At 37.8% G+C, this 26,644-nt stretch overlaps 1 protein-coding gene across 1 annotated transcript in view; it reads right to left on the reverse strand.

The window, feature by feature from the left end:
- The window catches only part of SYCP2 (synaptonemal complex protein 2), an 81,703-nt gene that overhangs the window by 37,188 nt on the left and 17,871 nt on the right, over window positions 1-26,644 (reverse strand). The window contains exons 13-18 of the mRNA XM_088026660.1: window positions 16,654-16,714; window positions 8,176-8,324; window positions 6,954-7,028; window positions 6,367-6,513; window positions 3,273-3,372; window positions 2,259-2,416 (exon numbers count right to left, since the gene is read on the reverse strand). Coding sequence (XP_087882786.1) covers window positions 2,259-2,416; window positions 3,273-3,372; window positions 6,367-6,513; window positions 6,954-7,028; window positions 8,176-8,324; window positions 16,654-16,714 — 690 coding nt within the window. The remainder of the gene's footprint in view (window positions 1-2,258; window positions 2,417-3,272; window positions 3,373-6,366; window positions 6,514-6,953; window positions 7,029-8,175; window positions 8,325-16,653; window positions 16,715-26,644) is intronic.

Consider the following 26,644-nt stretch of genomic DNA (forward strand, 5'->3'; position numbering starts at 1 on the left):
CTTGATCGATCAACTTGGTCTTGGCTTGCTGGTTGTTTGTGCTGATCTTCTGGGGGAGGGGCCTGTTGCTGTGGTTTCCAAATGTCTTTGCCGGAGGCGGAATTGCCCCGCCCTTGTCAGTCCGGGCTAAGGAAGCTGCTCCGGTTTGCTTTCAGGAGCTTTTGTTCCCTGCAAGCTCTCGGTACAGCTTTAGAGGACCAGGGCAGAAATGGTGTCCTCCCAATCTCCACTCGGAGGAGCTGAGAACTCGGGGCCCCGCTCCTCAGTGTGCCCCCAGAGAAAAGCAGTCACTTCCGGGTCCCCGGTCTCCGGCCGCACTCCGTGCTCACCCGGCCTGTGACCGAGCGTTGCTATCTCTGGCACCCGACCCGGCGCCGAGTCTCCAAACCCAGCAGATCCCTGCAGTGCGTTCCCGCACCGCTCCTCCCTCGGAAGGAAGGGGAGTCTCCCCGGATCTGCTGCTTGTTGGGTCCCTGCTGGGGGAGCCGTGCCCCGACTGGGCTGCAGATCACAGTTTATGGCAACCCCGAGCTGAGAGCCCGCGCCTCGGCTCCGCCTCTGCAGCCGGCTTCCCTGCTGTGATACCTGGGAGCTCTGGCGCACTCAGGCACCCCCGGTCTCTCTGTGACCCCGAGGGTCCTGAGACCACACTGTCCCGGGAGGATTCCACCCCCCGCTTAGCCACTGCAGCGACGTCCCTCCGCCGAGCCAACTTCTAAAAGGTCCGATTTTGTGCTCCGCGGCTCTAGCACTTGCCAGAAGCTGCCGGCGGAGGCCCCTCCCCCGCCGTCTATCCTCCCGAATATCGCCTCGGATTCACTTCTCCGCACGCCCTACCTTCCAGTAAGTGGTCGCTTCTCTGTTCAGAGAGTTGTTGTTACTCTCCTGTTCGATCTCCTGTTGAGTTCGTAGGTGTTCAGAATGGTTTGATCCCTATGCAGCTGAATTCCTGAGACCAGACGAAACCTAGGTCTCCTACTCCTCCGCCATCTTGCTCCGCCCCCCCCTACTTTTGACTTTTCTTCTGAGTATCTTCAACTCTTGCACCATTCATCCTTTGGCCACATAACCATTTTTTTATTTTTTTTATTTTTTATTTTTATTTTTTATTTTTTAAAGATTTTATTTATTTATTCATGAGAGACACAGAGAGAGAGAGAGCGAGAGAGAGAAGCAGAGGGAGAAGCAGGCTCCCAAGGAGCAGGGAGCCCGATGCGGGACTCGATCCCAGGACTCTGGGATCATGACCTGAGCCGAAGGCAGACGCCCAACCATCTGAGCCACCCAGGCGCCCCATAACCATTTTTTTAAAAATCCACCACCTATTCCTTTTTACTGTGCTTTGTTGGAGAAAATGACACATAAAATTCACAGTCTTAAATTGAAAGCGCCCTCATCCTAACAACTTTACTTACTCTTCATCATCCTTCACTCACCCTCCCCATTATCTTAGTAACTGTTCCAAGTCGTTACACCCTTGAGCCCTTTACTTCAGCATATCGCCAAGACAAATTCACCATGTTCACCTCATACTTCAATGAAAACAAAAGCTATTAGGCATTTCTCATCTACAAACTTACTTATCTGTGTCTCTGACCACCTCATCTCACAAAGAAATAACTTTCTCTCAGCTACTCTCTGTTCCGTCCCTTCAACTACCTGGAATGAATGCCCTTCTCCTTGATGCCCATTGGACTAACCTTTACTGACCCTTCAAAAACCCACTCACTCTCCATCTCCTTAAAGAGTATCTCCTGATCTTCACCCTCCCCTCCAGCTCTGGGGCTAGGCACCTGCCCCTCCACTAGGTTCCTATTGCATCTTATATGTACAATCTGAGAACATTCATACGATATTATAATTATCTTATTAATTTATTTAATTTCCACACTAGACTTTGAGATACTTAAGGACACAGTCCATGTGTATCTTACATTTCTATCAGACACTAAATTGTATAATAAACTAAAGAATGATGGCAAGTCCATTTCTCCTACTGAATACATAAATCAGTTATACTGAATGGATATTCCTCAATTTTACTGTTAGCACAGTAAGGAGGCCCTGTCGAAGGAACTGACTTTCAAAAACAATAAATCATACATGTACACACACACACATATATATGTACATATATGTGTGATGGTACTTTAAACAAAGTGAGGCCCTCACTGCTTGCAAAAGAAGTTAGCTCAATATGTATTTCTACAATAGACTGATAAAATTAATTTTTAAAAATGTTTTCAAAGTAAAATTACTTTGTCTGTATTATCTCCACTATTTCTTCCTTCAGATGGTCTAGATATAAGAAATACAGCATTATCCACTCCACTTTCTGATGTTTTAGGTATATCAGGTTTTTCTGCAGAACTCATCATTTGCAGTGGTGGTTTAATTCTTCCTCTTCGTGGTGTTGCTAAAAAGGAGGACAAAGGACTGTAACATTTATAGAGCTTCTAAAATTACATATTGCTATTATTGAGGTACTTTTTAGATGAGGAAGGTAAAAAAGGGAGGTGCTAGGATGGGCCCCAGGTTTCTGGTTTAGATGAATAAATGGATACAGATGCCATTTACCAAGGTAAGAAAGAGACAAAAAACTGGCAGACAGGGTGGAAAGATGAATTTATTGTGAAGCCTACTAGACCTCAGGTAACTATCCAGTAGGCAATTGGATTTTGGGAACAAAACGTCACTATTAAATTGTCATATATACTAAATAAGACTGTGCTTTATAGCAGCTAGTATATAGTACTATTTTTTGATTTGTATTTAGTCCTTAGTATGTACCAGGCACTGTCTAAATGTTTCATAATATTTCTCATTGAGTGAATGATTTTTATTTAGTCTTCTAAACACCTTGATGAGATAGACACTTTAGTTTCATTTTATAAAAAGAAAACTGGTTCTAAACTTACCTGGAGGATAATCTGTACAAAGTACACACCTGGGGGTAGGGAAATAAGTCCAAGCATCCTGATTAATTCAATGTTTTATCCACTATGTTACAGCTGACTCCCACTCAAATTACAATAAGTTATTAATGCTTGGTATTAATACTTTGAATAATGTTTACATGCTAATAACCAATATATCTTTCTTAGAAATTTGAAATTTCTTGACAATTAGAAGACATTTGTGGTTCCTATCTTAATAATTTCTATATCCCCAACTTATCCTCTACGTAAATTATGCCCAGAATATCTCTGAATTAAAAAATGTTGATTTTTAAAAAATGTTTATTAAAAGTCTTTTAAGACTACAAAACTTACATGTGTTGATTAAAAGTATTGGACTTCTCACAGTGTATCTGTCTGTGCCAGGAACAATCATTGATGCTTCGGACATTTTTCTTTTGCTAGGAGTAATTGTCTGAAACCACAAGAAGCAGCCACAGTAAACACACATTCTGTTTTGAAATTAAATATTCTCTAATTTTATCCATAGCATTTTACCTTGACTACACACAAAAGACATATGGTACTTCTTTAAAAGATTTTATTTATTCACTTCAGAGATAGATGGAGAGAGCAAGAGAGAAAGCACAAGCAGGGGGGAGAGCAGAGAGAGAGGAACAAGGAGACTCCGTGCTGAGCACAGAGCCCCATGTGGGGCTCAAACCCAGGATCGTGAGATCATGACCTGGGCCAAAACCAAGAGTCGGATGCTCAACCAACTGTGCCTCCCAGGTGCCCTGATATACGGTATTTTATAAACAACACGATAACCAGAAATTTCTGTGTTTTAGGCTGACTTGAAAGGTTTTACCCTAATATTTAGTATTGAATAGGTAGCCAAAACTTGTTTTAAAAAGTATTTATAGAATACCCATGCATATGAAATATAGCACCTTATATGCTAGCTGAAAATATTTTATTGATACTGAATGTATCTATAACCAATGGCTCAGTTTCTTATTCTATTTCAGTGTATGATATTTGGATACATAGTTATGTAAATTCATATACATTTGTTTGGGAATGCTTTCATAATGTTTAGAATTCTTCAAAACTTTCACACATTTTAAAAATCTGTATTAATATTCTGTGAGGACTAAAGTGGCTTTGGAGTAAAAAGTAGCTACAGGACTTCAGAGCCTCAGTGGCACCAGAGCCAGTGGTTCCAGTGAAGATGTGCATTTTCTAACTTCATCCTAGAGTCACTGAATAGAGGTGGAAAAGAGGTTCAGAGGACGCCATGGAACGGAGCAGATGGTGACAAACTGTAAAGATGCAAAGGAGATCTGGTTTTCAAAACGCACCTGCCCCTAAGACTAAGAAAAAAATACCGCAGGAGTTTTTAATAGTTCTGTAAACGGGCTGTGGAGAAGGCTGGAAAGGAGAGGAAAAGGAGGAATTCTACGATTAACCAGAAAACAAACTACTGAACCAATGGGATTCTTCAAGAAAAGACAGTTCCTAGTGGCATAGTGAATGGGGCCTGGGAAGTTATCTATTCATATAAATGCTTCAAACAGTCAATCCTTAACAAAAACACAGTGGTATTTGACAACAGTGCACTGTTTCTTAGAGATTTTTACTCGTAGAGTTTATGACAATAAATTTAAGGTAGGAGGGCCCTAAGAATTAGCATTTCAAATAAGTACTCGTGTTACGACCCTGATATAAAAACATAGAAAATGGCTTTTATAATTTAATTGTCCAAGGAAAACAGAAGATGGCATTTTTCATTTAACGAAGGACACAAGACTAATGGGGAAAAAACAGTGAGTAACATCAACATGACAAAATGTACGGAAGAGCCTGTGACAGTTAAAGTTGCCGAAAGGTGAGAAATTAGTAAAAACTAAAACAGGAAAAGGTCCATGAAGAAAAGTGAAAATTAATCAAGACTTGCAATTGTAAGGGCACTTTAAATGAGGGAAGGTAAAAAAAAAAAAGGACAAACAACATGAATGAAGGTATAGAGGCAAGATTAGTGTGACATAAAAAGAGGCAGGAAAGCAGTTAACCTTACTAACGTGGTGAGTATGTAGAGTAAAATGAACTTGTAGGTCTCAGAATTGAGTTAAAATTTTGATGCAGGAAGATAAACACAGAGATTCCACAACTTTCTGACCAGAATGCAACAGGGACTCTGAGATTAAGAAAAACCAGGGGAAGGAACACCACATGGGGTAGTTACAGAGTCAAAGGCCAAAGAGGAGGCTGCCGTATTGAGCTGGGTGTACTCAAATGAGTAAGGGCGAAGGGAATGAGGAGGGAAGGACGTGCGGGAACCTGTGAAAGAACCATCATGAGCACCTTGCTCCTAGGTGTCCGGGGAGAGGGGCGGGATTCAGGACACCGTCAGAAAGTTAATGGTAGCATTACTGAAGTATGGAGGCAGATGCAAATTTGAAGCAAAAGATAAGAGTTTGAGGTTAGATCAGGAAAACGAGACATACAAAAGGAAACATTCGAAGAGTAAATGGAGACTTCGCTGCAGCACTTTGAAAAGAGGTCTGGTACATTTCAAGAGCTTAAACGATTCACATGAAGGAAGCTCTTTAAGGGAGAAGGCGTAGAGATGTTCAAGAAGCTGAGTCAAGCTTTCAGAGCCAATCGACATTTAGGATGCGGGGAAAGAAAGTATCTCTAATGTAGTAACAGAAGTAGGAAGAGAACTAAAAGGCTAACAGAAATCAAAGAAGGTGAGGACATTAAGAAAGACAAGGCTGTTAGCAATGTCAAGTGTCACAACAAGACAAGGAGGCTGAGAACTGGTTCTGCTGAACATGGCCCAGAGGAGAGCCTCCACCAGCAGGAGGAGGAGGAAAAAGTACTTAATACTTGGCTTTCTTTCCTTATGTAAATAAAGAGAACGCTACATTATAGATTTGCATTCTACATAACAGCCAAAAGCAAAAATAGACAGGATAAATGTAACAAGTGGTACTTTCTTACATATTTCTAACTTGGAATTTACAAGTGTATACTATACCATGTCTTACTTAACCCTCTTACCCCTACACAAACACAATTGCTAAAACACTACCTTTTGTTTGCATTTGTAAAAGGCAAGGGAAATACTCTGAATGTTATTGATGAAGGCCATTAAGGTAAAATTCTAGATGCTTTTTTTTCTGTAATTATATGTAGCAATGATTTGATCTATGCTGTTTTATAAACAACTTTTTTTTTTTTTTAAGATTTTACTTATTTATTTGACACAGAGAGACACAGTGAGAGAGGGAACACAAGCAGGGGGAGCGGGAGAGGGAGAAGCAGGCTTCCCACAAAGTGGGGAGCCTGATGCGGGGCTCGATCCCAGGACCCTGGGATCATGACCTGAGCCGAAGGCAGACACTTAACAACTGAGCCACCCAGGCGCCCCTATAAACAACTATTTTGACACCATATTTACCTCAAGCTGACTATTCTTTCTGTCTCCTTGATTACTGTTTTTGATATATTTCGGAGGTTTAGCAAATTCCTTTTGGGAGTTAGGTTTTTCTTTCAAAGTAATGAGTTCCTCTTCGATGGGTGAGATTTGACTTTCTGGCACTAGAATCTGTTGGAGAATATGGAGAAAAGTATTTCAAACTGCAAACCACAGGAAGTTCTCAAAAATCACTGGATGTCTTAGTAAAGCGCCCATTCATCCCACACTTACAAAAGTCAATTCTTTGTTTTCTATGTACTTAGTCCTACAAAGTGACCCAACAAAAAACACCCACATTTTCAAATCTCCATAGACATAAAACAAGCTTTGGCATTAGTGGCAGGACATATATGCCTAATTTTTAAAGTTACCAAAATGATATTAATAACTATCTTCTGTGCTAAAATAAATGATCTTTAATAACACGTTTAAAAAATCATATACCTTAGTGGGGCACTATATGTTTAGACAATTCATTTTTCAGATATTCACCATCCAACATAATACTGTGCGATTATTTAGGGTTCAACTTAGCTCAGTGATAAAAATCAAGTAAGTCAGACACATACCTGTGATCCACTTGCATCAAAAAGTATATGCACAGATGTTTTGGCAACTGAAATACCTTGTTTTCTGGTAAATTCCTAAAATTAAATTAATTCAAAGTGATGTCATGTTCTCCCAGTTCTTTCCATGTTAATGCATTTCCTGCATTTCCTTTCAAAACTCCCAAATTATCTCAAATCATTATTTTGTATATATAAATACCCTCCTCCACACAGTCTCTATTTTTCTTCACCATAAATCTTCTGCACTGCTATGAAGTGAATGTGTCCCCCAAATTCATATATTGAAACCTACACCCCAAGGTGATGGTGTTAGGAGGTGGGGCCTCTGGCAGGTGACTGGTTCATCAGGGCAGGGTCCTTGTGAATAGGATCAGTGCCCCTATAAAATGAGACCCCAAAGGACTCCCTGACCCCTTCTGGCATGTGAGGACACAGTGAAAAGACAGCCACTGTGAAACAGGAAGCAGGGCCTCGCCAGAAAATATGTCTGCTGCTGCCAGTCGTAGCCACCTAGCCTCCAGAGCTAGGAGAGACAGATGGAAGTGAATGGGCAGGGAGAGAAAAAGGAAAGACAGAAAGAAAGGAGGTTTGTCATTTTCCGCCACCCCATCTATGGTATTCGCGCCCCAGCAGCCTGAACAGACTACAGAATGCACTATCCAAGCTTGTCAACAGAGTAGCTCCCTGAAACATAACATGAATCATCACCTTACTGACTCATCATGTCTTCCACAGTCCTAGAACGCATCTTCTCTAAATTTCACCCAGCAATTTCCAAGGCCATTTCAAGTCCCATCTGAACAGCCTTTCCTTCATATCAGACTCTTAATGAGCATTCTCTTTTCTCACCTTCTATACCTGCCCCTTATTTACTTCTTCTGAGGTAGATTCTGTAATTTTCACAATGTTTAATATCTTAAAAACGTGGTCTTGTCTCAATTCACTTTTTAAACACCTAGCAGGAATTCATTAAATATTTTGAATACTGCAGCTTATTTTGTCATCTGAGATTCTAACAGGTGTCTCAAGGATATGGCTAACAATCTGACGGCTATTCCACAATAAAAATTTAAAGAACTAAAAATCAACATGTCATTTTAAGAATTCTATGGAAAAAAATGAAACTTATAGCCCCAGGTAACCAAAAGTTTCCATAATTATGAAAATAAATATTTAAAAGAATCTTATGAAAATAAATGTTGAAAAGAATTTAAACACTTACCCTATATTTATTTGCACCAAAAATTTTTTGTGTCACAGTAGTGATTTCTAATGATGCATCAAAATACAAAAGCAATTCTTTCCCTTCTCTTTTACTAATTTTTGCTATGTTTTTCAGAATTATGGTCAGCAGCTTCTTCGATTCTCTCACTGTATACAAACAAATCACACCGATTAGTTTATATTCATTTCTATGATACCACTCTCCAGGTATGTTATAAATAAGTCATGTAGTGTATTAATTAAATTGAAGTGAAATAACATTAACTTTTAGGATTTAACAATCAATTCCAGTACTAACTACTTATGCAAACCAATCAATTCATTTTTCAGAGTCTCAGTGTATTGATCTATAAATTACAAGCTAATACAATAACTAATGAGCTAAAGCCCTAAATATGCTGTGGACACTAACAGGTTCTTAATAAATACTCCTTGAACATATCTAAGAAAACTATCTGCTTAATTTAAAAGAGGCAAAGAAAATAACCTTAATTCCATAAATAACTATTATTTCTAGGCATAAGCATCCATTCAAACATTTCTCTTAAATCCAGCTGTTACAAACAAGTTGACAGTAAACAGCCGTCAAAAACCTTGAGTGCCGGGAAACTAAAGAAGAATCGGGGCAATTCCTCCATTAATTCGCCAATCCACTGAAAATACTGTAAGTGCCAGCTTATAAGAGGTATTCACTTCCCTTCCTCTAAAAATTCACCAAAGAATCCCTTGGCATCCAATTAATGTGCCTGTATTATGGACTAAAGGCCACTTATGGCTCTGTTGTGCTTCTGATGGTACTCCTGTTGATGACTGACAAGTCGCCACACCTGCCCCCAGTGTATATTTTTGGGCAGGAGGAAATCCTACATCCTGATGGAGATGGAGCATACCAAGTAAAAAAAATTTGTCTCTACATGAAGAAAAGCTCTGCTGCCTACTTCATGACCTAATCTACAGGACAAATAATTCTGATTCCTATGAGACTTACTCAAGCAGAATATGTGTTGTTTGTTTTTGCAACTATATGGTCATGACAAACTTCTGCAGTAAAGTCCTTTGATGATTATAAGAATTATTAATTGCTTGAAGACAATGGTGACAGTTTCTAACTCAAAGAGTGCTGGTGGTTTTATTTTGGGAAAAAATAGTCAAATGTTTCAAAAGTAACAAGTTTTCAGGCTTTAGAGATGAAAGTGTGGGTGACTTTGAAGCCAATAATGTTTTGAATTCTGACGAATATTAGAAAATTTATAATCCTTATGGATATTTTTGATTATTATATTGCTCTGATAGGTTTTTCTGCAGCTTGCCACAAACTTATAGTAAATACAATATTTGTTTCACTGCTTACATAAACATATTAGAATTACTTCAAATATTCCTGAATGTTTTGTACCTTTTTGTACAAAGTATTCTCCACATATACTGTGACTATAAAGAATTTATTGATATTTGTTATATTTTATTGTGGGCTTTGTTGAAATTTTTGTTAGTTCCTAACTTTTGTTAGAGTTAGGTTTCAACTTTGTCGAAACTTTTGTTAGTTCCTGGACTATATCATAGCTTGCTTTTAATTAGCAATATTACTATGATACCAGAAAAGTTATTTTGTTGCTTGCTAAAAAGCCAAGTATTTTGGGGTGCCTGGGAGGCACAGTCAGTTGAGCATCCGACTCTTGGTTTTGGCTCAGGTCATGATCTCGGGGTTGTGAGATCGAGCCCTATGATGGGCTCCACACTTAGCGCAGAGTCTGCTTGTGACTCTGTCTCCCTCTTCCTCTCCTCCCAACATGCACGGGCATGCGTAAGCGTGCTCTCACTCTCTCTCAAATAAGAAAATCTTAAAAAAAAAAAAATCTAAGTATTTATAAACATATTTATATGAGATTCTAGTACACTGTATGAATATAATGTTTTCTTCTGTGAAGGCATTTAAAAAAATTTTAAGATTGCCCGTGGAGCCTTCATTTTATACATTCTTACATATTACATATAAAAGGGTCTAATTGTCTGCAATCCATCACGCTGCTGCTTCCCCATCCACTCTGCCTGCAACTAATGAAATTCTTTTTCACTAGAAATATTAATTGACTTCCAGTTTCCTTTTTTTTTTTTTTTTACTTCCATGACTGTTATTCATGTAAAAATTCAGATACTGCCCATTCCATATAGGTTACACTAGACTACCACTTTGCTACAAAGGATATTAAAGGATACACATGAACAGCTAGGTGAAGAGATACACAGTGTGAAGTCTGGAAGGGTCCGGCACACAGGAGCTCCTGTCCCTGTGAAGTTTAGGGTGCACCACCCTCCTGGCATGAAGATTCATTATTATTCACCAACCAGGAAGCTCCAAAAAAGCCCTTTTAATCTAAACATAAAGAACTTAATTTTTTATAAAAGTGTCCTCATAAAATTAGGAAGAGTTATGTATTGGAAAATAAATCTTAAAAATCAATTAGGCTATTAAAACAATGAAAATAACTTTTTTTTTGCCCAATTATGCATAACTACGTTTGGCAAGATGCAAAAGACAGAATTTTATTAGGAAGTGGAGGCAGTGATTAGCATGAAAATAAAGGGGAGTAAAGAAATTCAAAAAATGTTAAGAGAAATACATGAACATGAAAAATGATTAGCTGAGGGAGAGGAAACAGTCAAGAATGGCTTCTATATTGGGGGACCTGGAAGTTTTATCATACCATTTGTCAAAATAGGAAATAATGGATGAGTATATAGAGCTTAGTTGAGAAATTAGGAAAAAAGATCAAAAAATGAAAGTGTAGTCAACGGTGTCAAATGTGGGGGAAGGGTCAAGTATAAGGACTGAAAGTGTGCGTATTGATATTAATAATAAACTATTATTTTGACATCTAAAATTTCAGTGGGGTGGGATGGAAAACAAGGTAATAAGAGCAGGACTGTAAAGCAGGAGAAAAAAAGATTTAGTAAAAACTCTCTCTCAAAATTGGCTATGAATGGAAAAAAAGTGAGACAACTGGAGGAAGATGAAGATCCAAGTAAGCTTTTTGTTTTAAAATGCCATAACGGAGGTATCATAAAAATGTAAGATGTTAAAAAAAAAAAGATATAAAAGTTAAAAAATAAGGGGCTCCTGGCTTGGTCAGTGGATCTTGATCTAGGGAGTTCAAACCCCAGGGTGGGTGTAGAGATTAAAGAAAATAAAAATCTTAAAAAAAGAAAAGTATGGGAGAAAACATTATGCTAAATGAAAAATGCCAGTCACAAAAAGATATATACTGTATAATTCCACTTAAAGTAGTCAAATTCACAGAAGAAAAATGTAGAATGGTGGTTACCAGGGGCTGAGTGGATGGGGGGAAAAGGGAAGTTGATTAACAGGTATACAGTTATAATTTGGCAAAATGACAGAAGTTCTGGAGATCTGTTTCACAACAATGTGAAATACTTAACACTACTGAACTATACACTTAATAAGGTAGTAAATTTTATGTTGTATTTATTTGTTTTTTAACCACAATTTAAAAAATTGGAGAAACTGGGTGAGGAGGTACATGGAAACTTTATATACCATTTTGGCAAGTTTTCTGTAATCTAAAACTATTCTAAAATTAAAAATTTATCTTACAAAAAGACCCAAATCAAACTTCCAGAGATGAAAAATATAACACGGGAGGTGAACATTATACAAGATAGAACCAACAACAGATTAGACACTGCTAAAGAAAATATTAATGACCATGAAATACAGCAATAGAAAAGTATTCAAATAAAAAAAAGGGGGTGGAAATCTGGGGTAGAAGGAGTGGAGAAACCACAGAATCAGTGAGCTGTGGGAAAACTTCAGGTAGCTTAGTGTATGTGTAATCAGACTCTCCAAAGGGAAGGAGAAGAAAGAATCAGCAGGAAAAAATATCTCAAGAATACTGGATAAAAACTTTAAATTTGATGAAAACTATGAACCCACAGAACAAAAGTCTCAATGAACCCCAAGCACAAACAACATGAAGAAAATCACACTAAAGCATGAAATTGGCATTGTTTAAAACTAGTGATGAAGAGAAAATCTTAAAAGCATCCAGGGGTAAAAAGACTTTAAATAAAATGGAACAAACTAGAGAATGACAGTAGACTTCTCATCAGAAACAACACAAGCCAGGAAACAGTAGAGTAACATCTTTAAAGTAAACTGAACTAAAACAACAGGCAATCTAAAATTCGATATGTATCAAAAGTACTTTTCAAAAATGAAAACAAAATAAAAGATTTTTCTGATATATAAAAACTGAAAGAACTCATCACCGGTACTGTACTACAAGAAATACTAGAGAAGTCATTTAGGGAGAAGGAAAACAACACTAGGTAGAAATCTGAATCCACACAAAGGAAAACGCAACACTGGAAATGGTAAACGTGTAGGTAAATATAAAATACATTTTAATCCATTTTAAAAATCTCTTTAAAAGCTAATTGGCTGCATAAAGCAAAAAATCATTACACCATATTGCAAGGTTTCTGACACATGCAAAACAAAACAACGAAACAAACAAAAACCTTCTGTGTATACTGATAGCAATGGCATGAAAGCCAGGAAAGCAAATGTGCAAGTGCACTGTTGCAGGGTTCCCGTGCTACACATAAAAGGGTGTAATATTACCTGAATATACACACTATGAAGTTAAAAATGAATAAAATAAATCCTAAATCAACCACTAATTAAAGGGGGTATAAAGCCAACAAAGGAGATACAATAAAATCAGCTTTTACCCTGAGACACTGGAAACAGAAAAATAAATTAAAACCAAAGCAGAAAAAAAAAAAAACAATAAACAAAAGAGCAGAGATCAACCAAATGGAAAACAGAAAAACAACAGAGAAAAATCAATGAAACCAAAGGCTGGTTCTTTGACAATACCAATAAGACTGATTAGGAAAAAAATATACAAGTTATAAACATCAGGAGTGACAGAATGGCCATCATAACAAGTCTACAGACATTAAGAAGATACTAAGGGACCATAATAAACCACTTCATGCCAATAAATTTGAATAAAATGGACAGATTACTAGAGAGACACAAATTATCAGCTTACTCAAGAAGAAACAGATAACCTGAAACACTTTCTATTAAATAAACTGAATTTGTAGTTATTAAGAGTCTTCAACAAAGAACGGTGGAAGCCCAGACTGCTTCACTGGCAAACACTAGTAGATACTTAAGAAACAGTATCAACTCCATTCACATTCTTACAGAAAACTGAAGACGGTGGAAAACTTGCCAATTCATTTTTATGAGGTTAATACTGCCCTCACTCTGAAACTGAAAGACAGTACAAGAAAACTGCAGACCTTCTAAGCGCATAGAATACCAAATTCCTAAGTAAATTTCATAAATCAATTCCAATGATATATAAAAGGATAATGTACCAAAATCAAGTGGGGTTTATCCCAACAATGCAAAGTTGGTCTAACATTTGAAAATCAATGTATTTCTATTAAGGAACCAAACAAGAGAAACTATATATAATATCAATAGAGGCAGGAAAAGCATTTCCCCAAATCCAACAATGTTTGTGATCAAGGAAGGCTCTTGCAGCAAATTAGGAATAAGACAATTTCCTCAGTTTGACAGAGGGCACACATGAAAAACTGTCACCATAAATACATCATGGTGAAAAAAAGGAATGCTTCCCCCATTAACATCAAAAACTAGGTAAAGACATCTACTCTCATCACTTCTATTCAACATTGTACTGAAGGTTCCAGGCAGTGCAATAAGGCAAGGTAAGACTGACCATATGAAGTGTTGCCAAGGATGTGAACTGGAACTCTTACACACTGGTGGTGAAGATGTAAAATGATAAAACTGCTTGGGACAACAGTTTGGAAGTTTCTGGAAAAGGTAAACATATACCTATGTTTTGACACAGCCACTACACTCCTAAGTATTTACCCAGGAGAAATAAAAGCATATATATACACATACATGAAAATAAGTTTACATGAATACTCACAGGAGCATTTTATAATAGCTGAAAACTGGGAACATTCCAAATACTCATCAGAAGGTGAATGGATAAACAAATTGAAGTACAACCATGCAATGGAATACCACTCAGCAATAAAAAGGAATAAACTATTAATACATGTAATGTGGCTAAATAAAAATATATATCTAAATGTACATATTATATAAAAAATATACAAATGTCATATATAAACGTACATATTACACTTGTATAAAATATGTACATTTATATAAAGTATGTATTACATATATTTTACATGTATATTTTATATGTTACACAGAGTACATATAATTATACATATTACATATACTAACATAAATACGCATATATATATATAGGTATATGCTGTATAATTCTATTTATAGAAACGGCAGAAAATGTAAACTTGTCCACGGTAGAGAAAACATCAGTGACTTCCTGGGGCTAGATCTTCCTGGGGCTAGATCAAAAGGAGCATAAAGAACATTTAGGGGGACTGGATATATTTACTACCTTGAATTGCATAACAGTTTCATGTGTGTTTATACACGTGAAGACTCACCAACTTCCTCAACCTGATGGAAGGTCATCTACAAAAAACCTTCAGCTAACATCATGTTTGAGGGTTAAATACTACACGTTCTTTCCTAAGCAAAGATCATGAAGAATGCAAAGATGACCACTTTTACCACTTGTATCCAATACTGTACTAGAAGTTCTAGCTATCGCAGTAAGGCAAAGGTAGGAATAAAGGGAGGAAAAAATAAAGAGAGGAAGGAAGAAGAGGTAGGGGAGAGGGATAAAGGAAAGAAGTTCGTTAAGGAAGGCCATAAGGATCAGAAAGGAAGAAGTAAAACCTATCTCTATTTGCAGATACCATGACGGACTGTCTAGAATATCCCCAGGAATCCATGCTACAACTACCAGAACTAAATAGTGACTTTGGCAAGACTGTAGGATAAAAGGTAGGTATTTCAAAATCAATTGTACTTTTACATACCAGCAGAAAATATCTGGAAAATGAAATTAAAAACCAATTCTACTCACAATCATATAAGGTTAAGATTGAAGACTTGGGAATAAGTTCATCAAAGGATATGTAAGATTTCTACACTTAAAACAAGGTATTGTTGAGAGAAACTAAAGACCCAAATAAATGTAAAAATACACCATGTTTGTAGACTGAAATACTATTGTTACAATGTTATTTCTCCCCATATCAAACTACAATTGCAATCATAAATCTAGCAGGCTTTTTATAGCAATTGATAAGTCAACTCTAAAAGATATAGGGAAATACAAAAGGTCTAGAATTTCTAAAACAGCCTTGAAAAAAACCACAATGTTGGAAGATTACACTATCTGATTTCAAGACTAACTATAAATCTACAAAAATTAAAACAGTGTGGTACTACTCGCATAAGGAATGGCAAATAGATCCATGGGATGGAATACAGCTTTAAGAAATAAGATGGGCACTTCTATCAGTCATTCGATTTTCAAAGAGGGAATCAATGAAATCCAGTGGGGAAAGGAAAGTCTTTTCATCAAATAGTCCTGGAATAACTTCATGTCCATGTGAAAAAAATGAACCTCAACTCCTGTATCATACCATAACCAAATGTTAATTTGAGATGGATCATAATCCCAAACATAAAAGCTAAAACCACAAAGTTTTTATAAACAAACGAAAGAACATCTTTGTGACTTGGTAGTAGTCAAAAATTACTTAGTTCACACAAAGCAACAAGCACAATGAAAAAAGTGATCAAGTGGACTTCAAATTTAAAGACTTCTGCTCATTAAAGACACCCCTAAGAAAATAAATTAGCAAGATGCAGACGGGGAGAAAATACACATAGAACATCTATCAAAGAATTGATACCCACTTATGAAAGAACTCAAAAACTTAATTAAAAAAACACAGCCTAGAAAAAAAAAAAAGGACAAAATATTTAAACGGATACTTCACAAAGAGTATATATCAATGGCCACCAAGCAAATGCAAAAGTGCTCAATATTTATGGTCAAGAGGAATATGCAAATAAAAACTATCATGAGATACCACATCCCCATTGAAATGCCTAAAATCTATCTTGATATCTGAATGTGTAGTGGTACCAGTCTGCCAAGTTGTAGGACTTTGCCAGCAGTGTTATACAATTCCAGTTATGTTAGTGCAGGAACTAGATGTTTGGATCTCATCAAACTAATAGTATAAAAGGCAAGGGCCTTGAACATATTGACAAGAAAGTGATTGATCATAAGTTTTAGACTAAAGAAAAGTTCAGGAAGGAGTTGGGAAATTGGGGGTGGGGGAAATGTGGGTTCAGGGGGAATATTGAACTATCAAATTTATGAATGTGAATATATGAAAATGTTGACTTTGTTTTCATTAGTCTATTTTTTTCCCCAGAGAGCATGCAACTGCTACTCCATGTGATCAGAGTCAAGAGGAGAGTTAGAGGAAACAAGTTAAATACCTTCAATGCTGTATATTTGTACTTTATCCTCAGGCACAGTCACTGCTTCCCACTGATGATCCTTAAATTTAAAAACAGGTTTGACCATAAATAATTTACTCCCGCTTTAAATCTTCTTTAAACACCAGTTTAAAAACTTAAAAGTTATACAAACAATAGTTATTTTTTATTATCACTAAGTAACACATTTCTTGCTCCATCAATTGATTGTGTAATACATTACATGTGTCACATTTAATCTATTTGCTCACTTTTACGAAGGAAATACTGGTATGATTTCATAGTATAATGGTATAATTTCTTGTTTTTGACCAAAAAAGGAATTACTACCATTAATATTTATTAGAGGATATTCTTTTTAAAAATGTTACCAAATCCTGTCATTTATGCTTTGGAAATAGTGTGAAATCCTATGCATTCCTCAATTCCCACTCACAGACTGACTGTCCTTAGATTTAAACACTGAATGCATATGAATAATCACCATTATTTCCCCCTTCCCCCTTCCACATGCTTTCATTGAAAATTTGTATAACTCAATAAAATAATACTGAATTCACAAAAAAAGCTATAGGAAAAATTAGATATCATTCCTAAAAGATGAGATCCTAAAACCTTCCACTAATCTTGTGAGGAAAATAGACCCCCTTCTTTTGTTATTTAAGGACAATTCATTTTACAGAAATTCGCCTGAATCCTCAATCTCTTCACTAACTCCCTCCACTTCTTTGCCTTAATTGAAACCAGTCCATATGCTGAGGGCACCACTAGCATTATGGCATCTCTCCAGTTAAGGTGCTAATTCTCCCATACCTCAAAGCCTCAGGGTCAGGGGGAAAGTGTTGCTATCCTTTTCTCTGCCCAAAAGCTTTGAGCAGCTTCTTATTTTCTATGTGTAAAACCACCTGCTCCTTTGAGGCACATGTCAGATGGTTGTTAACTTCAAAGTGATGCTTCCTGGTTTATCGCCTTCCTTTTTAAGAAATTTTTATATTATGGAAATTTTCATAATTTTTATTTATTTTTATTTTTTAACTTAAATTCAATTAACATATAGTGTATATTAGTTTCAGAGGTAGAGTTCAGTGATTCATCAGTCTTATATAACACCCAGTGCTTGTTAGATCACATGCCCTCCTTAATGCCCATCACCCACTTACCCCATCCCTCCACCCGCCTCCCCTCTAGCTACCCTCAGTTTTTTCCTATGATTAAAAGTCTCTTATGGTTTTTCTCCCCCTCTAATTTCATTTCGATGGACATCTGGGCTCTTTCCATACTTTGGCTATTGTGGACATTTCTGCTATGAATATTGGGGTGCGGGTACACCTCAGAATCACCACCTTTGTAACTTTGGGGTAAGTACCAGTAGTGCAATTGCTGGGTCATAGGGTAGCTCTATTTTCAACTGTTGGAGGAACCTCCATACTGTTTTCCAGAGTGGCTGCACCAGCTTGCATTCCCACCAACAGTGTAGGAGGGCTCCCCTTTCTCCACATCCCCGCCAACATCTGTCATTCCCTGACTTGTTAATTTTAGCCATTCTGACTGGTGTGAGGTAGTATCTCATTGTGGTTTTGATTTGGATTTCCCTGATGCCAAGTGATGTGGAGCATTTTTTTCATGTGTCTGTTGGCCATTTGGATGTCTTCTTTGCAGAAATGTCTGTTCATGTCTTCTGTCCATTTCTTGACTGGGTTATTTGTTCTTTGGGTATTGAGTTTGATAAGTCCTTTATAGATTTTAGATACTAGCCCTTTATCTGGTAAGAGATTTGCAAATATCTTCTCCCATTCTATACCCTGTCTTTTGGTTTAGTCGAATGTTTCCTTTGCTATGCAAAAGATTTTTATCTTTTTTTAAAATTTTATTATGTTATGTTAATCACCATACATGACATCATTAGTTCTTGATGTAGTGTTCCATGATTCATTGTTTGTGCATAACACCCAGTGCTCCACGCAGGACGTGCCCTCTTTAATACCCATCACCAGGCTAACCCATCCCCCCACCCGCCTCCCCTCTAGAACCCTGTTTGTTTCTCAGAGTCTATAGTCTCTCATGGTTTCTCTCCCCCTCCAAATCCCCCTCTTCATTTTTCCCTTCCTACTTTTTTTTTAACATATAATGTATTATTTTTTTCAGAGGTACAGGTCTGTGATTCATCAGTCTTACACAATTGACAGCGCTTACCATAGCACATACCCTCCCCAATGTCTATCACCCAGCCACCCCATCCCTCCCACCCCTCACCACTCCAGCAACCCTCAGTTTGTTTCCTAAGAATTCCTCATATCAGTGAGATAATATGATACATGTCTTTTCCTGATTGACTTATTTTGCTTAGCATAATACCCTCTAGTTCCATCCATGTCGTTGCAAATTCTAAGATTTCAGGTTTTTTGATGGCTGCATAATATTCCATTGTGTGTGTGTGTGTGTGTGTGTGTGTGTATACACACACACCTATATACCACATCTTTATCCATTCATCTGTTGATGGACATCTTGGCTCTTTCCATAGTTTGGCTACTGTGGAGGTTGCTGCTATAAACACTGGGGAGCAGGTGCCCCTTCATATCACTACATTTGCATATTTGGGGTAAATACCCAGTAGTGCAATTGCTGGGTTGTAGGGTAGCTCTATTTTCAACTTTTTGAGGAACCTCCATATTGTTTTCCAGAGAGGCTGCACCACCTTGCATTGCCACCAACAGTGTAGGAGGGTTCCCCTTTCTCTGCATCCTCGCCAACATCTATCATTTCCTGACTTGTTAATTTTAGCCATTCTGACTGGGGTGAGGTATCTCATTGAGGTTTTGATTTGGATTTCCCTGATGTCGAGTGATATTGAGCACTTTTTCATGTGTGTGTTGGCCATTTGGATGTCTTCTTTGCACAAATGTCTGTTCATGTCTTCTGCCCATTTCTTGATTGGATTAGTTGTTCTTTGGTTGTTGAGTTTGATAAATTCTTTATGGATTTTGGATACTTGCCCTTTATCTGATATGTCATTTGCAAATATCTTCTCCCATTCTGTTGGTTGACTTTTGGTTTTGTTGACTGTTTCCTTTGCTGGGCAAAAGCTTTTTATCTTGATGAAGTTCCAAGAGTTCATTTTTGCCCTTGCTTCACTTGCCTTTGACGATGTTTCCAGGAAGAAGTTGCTGCGGCTGAGGTCAAAGAGGTTGCTGCCTGTGTTCTCCTCAAGGATTTTGATGGATTCCTGTCTCACATTTAGGTCTTTCATCCATTTAGAGTCTATTTTTGTGTGTGGTGTAAGAAAATGGTCCAGTTTCATTCTTCTGCATGTGGCTGTCCAAATCTCCCAACACAATTTGTTGAATGGTCTTTATTCCATTCGACATTCTTTCCTGCTTTGTTGAAGATTAGATGACCATAGAGTTGAGGGTCCATTTCTGGGCTCTCTATTCTGTTCCGTTGATCTATGTGTCTGTTTTTGTGCCAGTACCGTACTGTCTTGATGATGACAGCTTTGTAGTAGAGCTTGAAGTCCGGAATTGCGATGCCGCCAGCTTTGCTTTTGTTTTTCAACATTCCCCAGGCTATTTGGGGTCTTTTCTGGTTCCATACAAATTTCAGTATTATTTGTTCCATTTCTCTGAAAAAAAGTGGATGGTGTTTTGATAGGGTTTGCATTAAATGTATAGCTTGCTCTAGGTAGCATTGACATCTTCACAATATTTGTTCTTCCAATCCATGAGCATGGAGTGTCCTCCTCAATTTCCTTCATGAGTATTTTATAGTTTTCTGAGGACAGATTCTTTGCCTCTTTGGTTAGATTTATTCCTAGGTATCTTATGGTTTTGGGTGCAATTGTAAATGGGATCGACTCCTTAATTTCTCTTTCTTCTGTCTTGTTGTTGGTGTGTATAAATGCCACTGATTTATGTGCATTGATTTTATATCCTGCCACTTTACTGAATTCCTGTATGAGTTCTAGCAGTTTTGGGTGGAGTCTTTTGGGTTTTCATATAAAGTATCATATCTGCAAAGAGTGAGAGTTTGACTTCTTCTTTGCCAATTCAGATGCCTTTTATTTCTTTTTGTTGTCTGATTGCTGTGGCTAGGACTTCCAATACTATGTTGAATAGCAGTGGTGATAGTGGACATCCCTGCTATGTTCCTGACCTTAGGGGGAAAGCTCTGTTTTTCCCCATTGAGAATGATATTCACTGTGGGTTTTTCATAGATGGCTTTTATGATATTGAGGTAGGTACCTTCTATCCCTACACTCTGAAATGCTGTACTTTGACAAATGCTTTCTCTGCATCTATTGAGAGGATCATAGGGTTCTTGTTTTCTCTTTTATCAATGTAATGTTCACATTGATTGATATGCGGATGTTGAACCAACCTTGCAGCCCAGGGATAAATCCCACTTGGTCGTGGTGAATAATCCTTTTAATGTACTGTTGGATCCTACTGGCTAGTATTTTGGTGAGCATTTTTGCATCCATGTTCATCAGGGATATTGGTCTGTAATTCTCCTTTTTGACGGGGTCTTTGTCTGGTTTTGGGATCAAGGTAATGCTGGACTCATAAAATGAGTTTGAAAGTTTTCCTTCCATTTCTATTTTTTGGAACAGTTTCAGAAGAATAGGTATTAATTCTTTAAATGTTTCGTAGAACTCCCCTGGGAAGCCATCTGGCCCTGGGTTCTTGTTTGTTGAGACATTTTTGATGACTGCTTCAATTTCCGTAGTGGTTATAGGTCTGTTCAGGTTTTCTATTTCTTCCTGGTTCAGTTTTGGTAGTTGATACATCTCTAGGAATACATCCATTTCTTCCAGATTATCTAATTTGCTGGCATAGAGTTGCTCATAATATGTTCTTATAATTGTCTGTATTTCTTTGGTGTTGGTTGTGATCTCTCCTCTTTCATTCATGATTTTATTTATTTGGGTCACTTCTCTTTTTTTTTGATATGTCTGGCCAGGGGTTTATCAATCTTCTTAATTCTTTCAAAGAACCAGCTCCTACCAGTTTCGCTGACCTGTTCTACTGTTCTTTTGGTTTCCACTTCATTGATTTCTGCTCTGATCTTTATTATTTCTCTTCTCCTCCTGGGTTTAACCTTTATTTGCTGTTATTTCTCCAGCTCCTTTAGATGTAGGGTTAGGCTGTGCATTTGAGACCTTTCTTGTTTCTTGAGAAAGGCTTGTATTGCTATATACTTTCCTCTCAGGACCACCTTTGCTGCATCCCAAAGATTTTGAACAGTTGTGTTTTCATTTTGTTTCCATGAATTTTTTAATTCTTTAATTTCCTGGTTGACCCATTCATTCTTTTGTAGGATGCTCTTTAGCCTCCATGTATTTGAGTTCTTTCCGATTTTCCTCTTGTGGTTAAACACTGTGGTCTGATAATATGCAGGGAATGATCCCAGTCTTTTGGTACCAGTTGAGACCTGATTTGTGACCCAGGATGTGATCTATTCTGGAGAATGTTCCATGGACACTAGAGAGGAATGTGTATTCTGTTGCTTTGGGATGGAATGTTCTGAATATATCTGTGAAGTCCATTTGGTCCAGTGTGCCTTTTTTTTATTATGTTAATCACCATACATCATTAGTTTTTGATGTAGCGTTCCATGCTTCATTGTTTGCGTGTTAACACCCAGTGCTCCATTCAATATGTGCCCTCTTTAATACCCATCACCAGGCTAACCCATCCCAGTACCCCCCTCCCCTTTAGAACCCTCAGATTGTTTCTCAGAGTCCATAGTCCAAGACCATCATTTGGTCTTCTATATCACTAATTCTCTCATGGTTCATCTCCCCGTCCGATTCCCCCCCCTTCATTTTTCCCTTCCTACTATTTTTTTTTTTATCATATAATGTATTATTTTTTTCAGAGGTACATGTCTATGATTCATCAGCCAATGTTTATAGCAGCAATGTCCACAAGAGCCAGTGTGTCATTTAAAGTCTTTATTTCCTTGTTGATCTTTTGCTTAATGATCTGTCCATTTCAGTGAGGGGGGTGTTGTTGTCAATGTGTTTCTTTGATTTTGTTAATTGCCTTCTCCCATGGTAGGGGCATAGATATTTACAATTGTTAGATCTTCTTGTTGGATCGACCCTTTAAGTATGATATAGTGTCCCTTCCTCATCTCTTATTACAGTCTTTGGTTTAAAATCATATTTGTCTGATATACGGATTGCGACCCCAGCTTTCTTTTGGTATCTATTAGCATGGTAAATGGTTTTCCATCCCATCACTTTCAATCTGGGAGTGTCTTTGGGTCTAAAATGAGTCTCTTGCAGACAGCATATTGATGGATCTTGTTTCTTTATCCAATCTGATAGCCTGTGTCTTTCGATTGGGTCATTTAGCCCATTAACATTCAGGGTAACTATTGAAAGATATGAATTTAGTGCCATTGTATTGCCTGTAAGGTGACTGTTACTTTATATTGTCTGTGTTCCTTTCTGTTCTATGTTACTTTTAGGCTCTCTCTTTGCTTAGAGGACTCCTTTCAATATTTCTTGTAGGGCTGGTTTTGTGTTTGCAAATTCCTTTAGTTGTTGTTTGTCCTGGAAGCTTTATATCTCTCCTATTTTCAATGACAGTTTGGGTGGATATAGTATTCTTGGCTGCATATTTTTATCATTTAGTGCTCTGAATATATCATGCCAGTCCTTTCTGGCCTGCCAGGTCTCTGTGGATAGGTCTGTTGCCAATCTAATGTTTCTACGATTGTAGGTTACAGACCTCTTGTCCCAGGCTACTTTCAGGATTTTCTCTTTATCTCTCAGACTTGTAAGTTCTACTATTAGATGTCAGGGTGTTGACCTATTTTTATTGATTTTGAAGGGGGTTCTCTGTGCCCCCTGGACTTTGATGTCTGTTTCCTTCCCCAAATTAGGGAAGTTCTCTGCTATAATTTGCTCCAATATACCTTCTGCCCTGCCCCTCTCTCTCTTTCTTCTTCTTCTGGGATCCCAATTATTCTAATACTGTTTTGTCTTAAAGTATCACTTATCTCTCGAATTCTGCCCTCATGATCCAGTAGTTGTTTATCTCTCTTTTTCTCAGCTTCTTTATTCTCCATCATTTGGTCTTCTATATCACTAATTCTCTCTTCTGCCTCATTTATCGTAGCAGTTAGAGCCTCCATTTTTTTTTTTAAATTTTATTATATTATGTTAGTCACCATACAATACATCATTAGTTTTTAATGTGGTAATCCACGATCCATTGTTTTTCGTATACACCCAGTGCTCCATGCAGTACGTGCCCTCCTTAATATCCATCACCGGGCAAACCAATCCCCCTTCCCCCCACCCAATCCCCCTTCCCCCCACCCCTCTAAAACCCTGTTTGTCTCTCACAGTCCACAGTCTCTCATGGTTCATCTCGTCCTGCAATCCCCCCCCCCATTTTTCCCTTCCTTCTCCTAATGTCCTCCCTGCTATTCCTTATGTTCCACAAATAAGTGAAACCATATAATTGACTTTCTCTGTTTGACTTATTTCACTTAGCATAATCTCCTCCAGTCCCATCCATGTTGATGTAAAAATTGGGTATTCATCCTTTCTGATGGCTGAGTAATATTCCATTGTATGTATGGACCACATCTTCTTTATCCATTCATCTGCTGAAGGGCATCTCGGCTCTTTCCACAGTTTGGCTATTGCGGACATTGCTGCTATGAACATTGGGGTGCATATGGCCCTTCTTTCACTACATGTGTCTTTGGGGTAAATACCCAGGAGTGCAATTGCTGAGTCACAGGATAGCTCTATTTTTAACTTTTTGAGGAACCTCCACACTGTTTTCCAAAGTGGCTGTACCAACTTGCATTCCCACCAACAGTGTAAGAGGGTTACCCTTCCTCCACAACCTCTCCAACATTTGCTGTTTCTTGCCTTGTCAGCTTTTGCCATTCTAACTGGTGTAAGGTGGTATCTCAATGTGGTTTTGATTTGAATTTCCCTGATGGCTAATGATGAACATTTTTCATGTGTCTGTTAGCCATTTGTATGTCTTCTTCAGAGAAGTGTCTTTTCATATCTTCTGCCCACTTTTTGACTTATTTGTTTTTTGGGTGTTGAGTTTGAGAAGTTCTTTATAGATCTTGGATAGCAGCCCTTTATCTGTAGTGTCATTTGCAAATATCTTCTCCCATTCTGTGGGTTGCCTCTTTGTTTTGTTGACTGTTTCCTTTGCTGTGCAGAAGCTTTTTATCTTGATGAAGTCCCAGAAGTTCATGTTTGCTTTTGTTTCACTAGTTTTTGGAGATGTATCTTGAAAGACGTTGCTGTGGGCAATGTTAAAGAGGTTACTGCCTATGTTCTCCTCTAGGATTTTGATAGATTCCTGTCTCACATTGAGGTCTTTCTTCCACTTTATCTTTGTGAATGGTGTTAGAGAATGGTCGAGTTTCATTTTTCTGCATGTGGCTGCCCAATTTTCCCAGCACCACTGATTGAAGAGACTGTCTTTTTTCCATTGTATGTTTTTTCCTACTTTGTCAAAGATTATTTGACCACAGAGTTGAGGGTCCATATCTGGGTTCTCTATTCTGTTCCATTGGTCTATATGTCTGTTTTTGTGCCAGTACCATGCTGTCTTGGTGATCACAGCTTTGTAACATAGGTTGAAATCGGGCAACGTGATGCCCCCAGCTTTATCTTTTTCAACATTTCCTTGGCGATTTGGGGTCTTTTCTGATTCCATACAAATTTTAGGAGTGTTCCAGCACTTTGAAAAATGTCATTGGAATTTTGATCGGGATGGCACTGAAGGTACAGATTGCTCTGGGTAGCATAGACATTTTAACAATGTTTATTCTTCCGATCCATGAGCATGGAATATTTTTCCATCTTTTTGTGTCTTCTTCAATTTCTTTCATGAGTGTTCTGTCGTTCCTAGAGTATAGCTCCTTTACCTCTTTGGTTAGGTTTATTCTGAGGTATCTTATGGTTTTTGGTGCTATTGTAAATGGAATCGTTTCTCTAATTTCTCTTTCTACAGTTGCGTTGTTAGTGTATAAGAAAGCGACAGATTTCTGTGCATTGATTTTGTATCCTGCCACATTACTGAATTGCTGTATGAGTTCTGGTAATTTGGGGGTGGAGTCTTTTGGGTTTTCCACATAAAGTATCATGTCGTCAGTGAAAAGAGAGAGTTTGACTTCTTCTTTGCCAATTTGAATACCTTTTATTTCTTTTTGTTGTCTGATTGCTGTTGCTAGGACTTCTAGTACTATGTTGAACAATACTGGCGAGAGTGGGCATCCTTGACGTGTTCCTGATCTTAAGGGAAAGGCTCTCAGCTTTTCCCCATTGAGGATGATATTCACTGTGGGTTTTTCATAGATGGATTTTATGAACTTGAGGAATGTTCCCTCTATCCCTATACTCTGAAGAGTTTTAATCAGGAAAGGATGTTGTATTTTGCCAAATGCTTTTTCTGCATCAATTGAGAGGACTATATGGTTCTACTCCCTCCTCTTATTAATGTGTTCTATCACACTGATTGATTTGCGAATGTTGAACCACCCTTGCATCCCGGGGATAAATCCCACTTGGTCATGGTGGATAATCCTTTTAATGTATTGTTGGATCCTATTAGCTGGGGATTTTGTTGAGGATTTTGGAATCCATATTCATCAGGGATATCGGTCTGAAATTCTCCTTTTTGATGGGGTCTTTGCCTGGTTTGGGGATTAAGGTAATGCTGGCCTCACAGAATGAGTTTGGAAGTTTTCCTTCTGTTTCTATTTTTTGAAACAGCTTCAGTAGAATAGGTATTATTTCTTCTTTGAATGTTTGGTAGAATTCCCCAGGAAATCCATCAGGCCCTGGACTCTTGCTTTTTGGGAGGTTTTTGATCACTGCTTCAATCTCAGTGGTTATTGGCCTATTCAGGTTGTCAGTTTCTTCCTGTTTCACTCTTGGCAGCTTATAGGTTTCCAGGAAGGCCTCCATTTCATCCAGATTGCTCAGTTTATTGGCATATAG

The sequence above is a fragment of the Eumetopias jubatus genome, unplaced genomic scaffold, assembly GCF_037043125.1.
Source record: "Eumetopias jubatus isolate StellerSeaLion01/CBP00866 unplaced genomic scaffold, mEumJub1_p1.0 scaffold_9, whole genome shotgun sequence".
NCBI classification, from domain to species: Eukaryota; Metazoa; Chordata; class Mammalia; order Carnivora; family Otariidae; genus Eumetopias; species Eumetopias jubatus.